This window comes from Tupaia chinensis, unplaced genomic scaffold (genome assembly GCF_000334495.1).
Source record: "Tupaia chinensis unplaced genomic scaffold, TupChi_1.0 Scaffold141490_1, whole genome shotgun sequence".
NCBI lineage: Eukaryota > Metazoa > Chordata > Mammalia > Scandentia > Tupaiidae > Tupaia > Tupaia belangeri.
Genome location: NW_006201352.1, coordinates 819,109 through 824,015, shown reverse-complemented (window position 1 = coordinate 824,015; position 4,907 = coordinate 819,109). Strand labels below are relative to the sequence as shown.

The 4,907-nt window shown below is 46.3% G+C and overlaps 1 protein-coding gene across 1 annotated transcript in view; it reads left to right on the top strand.

Annotated features, from left to right (window-relative positions):
* LYAR (Ly1 antibody reactive) overlaps positions 1 to 1,660 on the top strand; it is a 17,419-nt gene extending 15,759 nt beyond the window's left edge. The window contains exons 8-9 of the mRNA XM_027766209.1: positions 800 to 885; positions 1,422 to 1,660. Of these exons, the coding sequence (XP_027622010.1) occupies positions 800 to 885; positions 1,422 to 1,556 (221 nt within the window). The 3' untranslated portion in view covers positions 1,557 to 1,660. The remainder of the gene's footprint in view (positions 1 to 799; positions 886 to 1,421) is intronic.
* The last annotated feature ends 3,247 nt before the right edge of the window (positions 1,661 to 4,907 follow it).

The following is a 4,907-nucleotide window of genomic DNA, read 5'->3' as shown; positions in this document are numbered from 1 at the left end:
TGAGATCCTGGAGATTTCTTTTTCCAAGTTTTTTGTTTTTTGTTTTTGTTTATTTGTTTGTTTGTTTGTTTAAAGTTTATTTCTTCAGGGGGAGAGAGAGAGAGACCCCCAGGCCGCATCTGTGGGGGCCTTTTTTTGTCTGTGCTTATTGGCATTCCAGGTTGCTGGCTCCTAAAGCTCTAAATCTGGGACATAGGAAGTAAAAAGGGCTCACTGGTCTATCACTCTGAGGGCCCTGAGTTCCCAACCGGTCTCCTCTTTCAGAGTCTTACTAGGTTCTGTTGGATATGTAGCTTCAGGGTTCTTATGCTTGTGCTTAGCAGGAGAATAGGGGGAGTGAATGTACTTGACCTCAGAACTGAGGCTCCCTAAATGAGTGCATATTCCCCATATAGGCGCCATCTGTGACTGCCTCACTCTCCTTCTAGGGCAGGCTGCTTTACTCACTTTAGTCTTCCTTGCTGTGTTGGAAGGAAGCCCCTTGACCTCTGTGGTGCTTAGTAAGTGCTTGCTGAGCCCTGTAAATTCAGCTTTCTGTTGTTGCAGGAATCTGAAGTGATGTTGGTACTTACGATACACATTTAATGTGCTCACTCTAACAGTGAGTTCGTTGAAGGGTGGTGGTGTCTATAGGCCACTGTGGGGGACAGATGAAGGCACTGCCCCATGGTACTGTGTCCTTCCTTTGGAGGATTCGTTCATTTCCTGAGAAGCAAACAGATGTTTCAGAGATCATTTCTTTACCCGTTGGGTAGTACAAGTAAGCAAAACGTCTTACGTTTCATTATCTGTGTTGTAGGTAAATTCAACTGGAAGGGAACAATTAAAGCAGTTCTGAAGCAGGCCCCAGACAATGAAATTGCCATCAAAAAGCTAAGGAAAAAGGTATGGTGTGCATGAACAAGCCAGGTATATATCAGCTGCGACAAATTTACTTTACAATATACAATTTGTTTCTTCAGCCTAAAATATTCTTGAGAGAGAGAATGAGTGAGCGCGTGTGGGGGTGTCTCATTGATTTTTAAGCCCCTCCAGTAACCCTCAGGGTGTGAAGAGGGAATGGGGCCAAACCCCATCACAACCTCAGCCAGGGGAGTACCAGGTTTTAGACTTCCCTGTATGACTGTGAGGAAAGCTCCGTTTACTTCATTTTTATTATGCTTGGAAATAAACTGTTCTAGAGACCTTTCTCACATGCTCGTTCCCGAGCAAGCATGCCTTGTTTTAGTCGTACTGTGTAGGACACGCAGCTGCCTGCCCCTCTGGGCAGCTACAGGGGAGCCGCGAGCAGAGCGCACCTGTGCCACCAGCTCCTGGGCTTCTTTATTCTTTCCTCTTGGCCCAGTTCTGCATTAAAGAACGCTGTAAGGTACATTTCCAGGACATACACACCCGTTTGACATTCGTTTCTCTTTGTGAAGGTTTTAGCTCAGTACTATGCAGTGACGAATGAACACCACAGACCGGAAGAGGAACTTCTGGTCATCTTTAACAAGAAAATCGGCAAGAACCCCACTTTTAAGTTATTAAAGGACAAAGTCAAGCTTTTAAAATGACTATGACTATATCTAAAAATTGAATTCCTTCTGTTAATTTCTTTTCACTGCTGTTTATAAAATGTGTAACAAATGATAACAATTCAAATTTTTGCTTTCAGAAGCTGTATTTTTAAGTTAAGGAAAAAAATATATTTTTGGTCCCCCCAAAAAAAAAAGATACTTTTGTGTGGAAAATTTTTATTTTTATTTTTATTTATTTATTTATTTTTTTTGAGAGGTTTTCACTATAGGGTGCATGCACTCGCCAGACAGAGACAGAGAGACAGAAAGCGAGAAATCACCCCCCGGGGGGGATGGCCACACCGCAATCCCTTCTCCTCCATTCTCCTCACGGGATCTTGGGCATGCACACACACGCACCCAGTGTAAGTTTAAGCCACCGGGTCCGGGACGTGAACTGCGGTTGACTACGTGGGAGTCCAGCGACAAAGCCATTACACTAACTGCTGGTCCCGAAATTTTTTAATTCTTAAACTTACTTATTTTAAGTTTGCTATGGGGCATGTTTGCTTTCCAGAGAGACAGAGGGAAAGTGGGAAAGCAAGCCACCTGATTAAGGACTCAAACTGTGGTAAGTCGTGTGGGAATCCAGCACCTCCTGCTGGCCCTGGAAAGAATTTTTTAATGTATTGCAGTGACATCAAAAAGTAATTCTTCCTTTGATCAGGCTAGACAGTGTTCATTAAAGCACAGCAGTTTTATACACATTCGATGAGATATTTGGGGATTTTCTTGGTCCATTTGTTTTACACGTTGTTAAAATGTATATGTGAGTTGTGTTTAGTCCAGGAATGGTGACAACAGTCTTTTGTACATACTCATAACTTAGCCGGAAGTCACGCTTTTAGAGGAGGCTTCTCTGTAATAGTTAAGCCCGGCCACACTGTGGACTAATCTCTCTTCAAAGACCGGTTTATTAGTGTTAGTGTCGAGTCGTGGCCTGTGCCCAGGTGTAGTAGGCACAGCAGGAAGCGTGTTGGAGCAGAGTCCATGCTTTAGCTGATGACTGTTGTGGTGCTCTGCCAGGGTTGAAGTGCATTCAGAAGTGGTCCCGAGTCCCTGAAAAGCTGGTGCTTCTGCTAAAAATCATCTCTTTAACCAGCATTGTTAATACCTCATCTTACAGTAAAAGCAAGACTGGGACATGGAACGAATGCTAGAGAAAGACCCTGTCTGAGCCTCTGGATGCCCAGATGAGCCCCTGGGTAGTTTCTCCCTGCACTTGCCAGCCCAGCCAAGTAGCATCCTGTGTTCAGTTGTGATTTGGGGTGTGCTAATGTTGGGGTTGAATGGCACAGGCTGTAAACCTCTTTTTTATTTTTCCTTTGGAGAGGTTTTTGCTATAGGGTGCATGTGCTCGCCAGAAAGACAGAGAGAGAGACAGAAAGCGAGAAATCACCTCCTGGGGGCATGACCACACCACAATCCCTTCTCCATTTTCCTCTCGGGATCTTGGTCATGCATGCACATGCGCCCAGTGTGAGTTTAAGCCACCGGGTCTGGGACTCAAACCGCAGTTGATTACATGGGAGTCTAACGACATAGCCATTACACCATCTGCTGGTCCTATGGAACCTCATTTTTATCATCTGAACAATGGAAATGGTAAGGCCCCTCTTGGGTTGAGAGTAAATGAACTAGTTTCTGTAAACACAGCACCATGCCTATGACCCAGTAGGTACTCAGTGGTTGCTGTCACTGCTGTTAGAGTTATTTGCAACAATCTTTGAGCCATGGGAAACTTTAGACATTTTGGAAAACGAAAGGAAAAGTGAGCAAGTGAAGCTTGACCCAGATTACATACCTAATTAGGGACCAGAATGCAGCTTTTCACTGCAGCGCTCCTGGGAGCAAAGATGTCCTCCAGAGTCCTTCCCTGTGCAGGCTGCCTCCCGGGAGTCACAGGATGATGTACGAGTGCCAGAGTATTACACATTTTGTGTTTTTAGTTTTGTTACAGGATGTGTGCACTCACCAGAGAAAGGACGAGGGAGAGAGGAAGTAGGAAAGCACCCCACAGTGGGGATGGCCACACCACAATACCTTCTCCATTCTCCTCAGGATCTTGGGCATGCATGCACACACACCAGGGTGTTGTTCACCTTCTGGGTCTGGAACTTGAACCATGCAAGTGGCCATGTGGGAGCCAGTACCTTAACCACTACACCAACGGCTGGCCCCACAGTTTGTGTTTTTATTTTTGTTGAAATTGTCTATGTCAGCTTTACTAGGATGCCTTTAAGACAGTTTGGCAATCCTGACAAAATTAAACACGCACTTCATGCTGCCGTAGAGTCCTCATGTCTGTCCCCCTTACCAGCCATTTCCTACACTTCGAATTTTGAGCAGCACAGTGCATAAACGGGCTGGCTGCTGCTCAGGGGTGCTAGCTGCGTGTCCCTCCCTGCCGGGCTGGGAGGTGGCTCTCGGTTTCCTCAAACTCTAGGAAGATGAGAAAGCAAGGATAGTGATGGCAGTTCTGACAGTCCATGTCATGGAAGGGTCTTCACTGGGCACTGCCGTCGGTGACAGGAGGGGTCGGCCATGTGTGCAGTTGCCCCCAGGGGTCTGGCTGTGAAGCGTGACCCATGGCTCATTTCCAGGGTCTGTGTACAGAGACCACCCTTTTCAGTTTTGATGGTTGCTTCCCTGACCTGGGCTTCTTAAATAGCACGACAGTGAAGCTCGTGGGGATTTGAGACCCAGTCTCATGGTACTCGTGAGGCTTTACAGCTTCATTCTATCCGGGCATAAAGTTCTATTCTGCCATCTTTTGCCTGTCCTCAGGTTGGTCTGATAGGTCTAGCACTCAAGTATCCCCACACATGCCAGGGATGAATTTCGTCACTGTGATTTTCTTTTGTTTTTAAGTCTACTTAATTCAGGACCAACAGATGGCTTAATGGTTATGTCACTGGAATCCCATGGAGTCGACCACGGTTGAAGTCCTGGGCCTGGTGGCTTAAAACTCACTCCGGGCACCCATGCATGTGTGCCCAAGATCCTGAGAGGAGACTGAAGAAGAAGGAATTGCATTATGGCCATTCCCCCTGAGGGGGTGATTTCTTACTCTCTGTCTCTGTCTCCAGCGAGCACATGGGCCCTATACCAAAACTCTCATAAATAAGTAAATAAAGTTTACTTATTCATCCATGAGAGATGGAGAGACAGCTGCCTCAGAGTGTTGACACTAATCAACCCCGAGCCCCAGATCATGGGCATGTGGTGCTCCACAGGCTCAGAGTGGTCTTGGACCTAAATCGTGGGACTGCCTCACACAGCGTCACACTCTACCACTGCACCACTGGCCACCCAGTTTTATTTTGATGCCTTATGTCCTGGCATTCC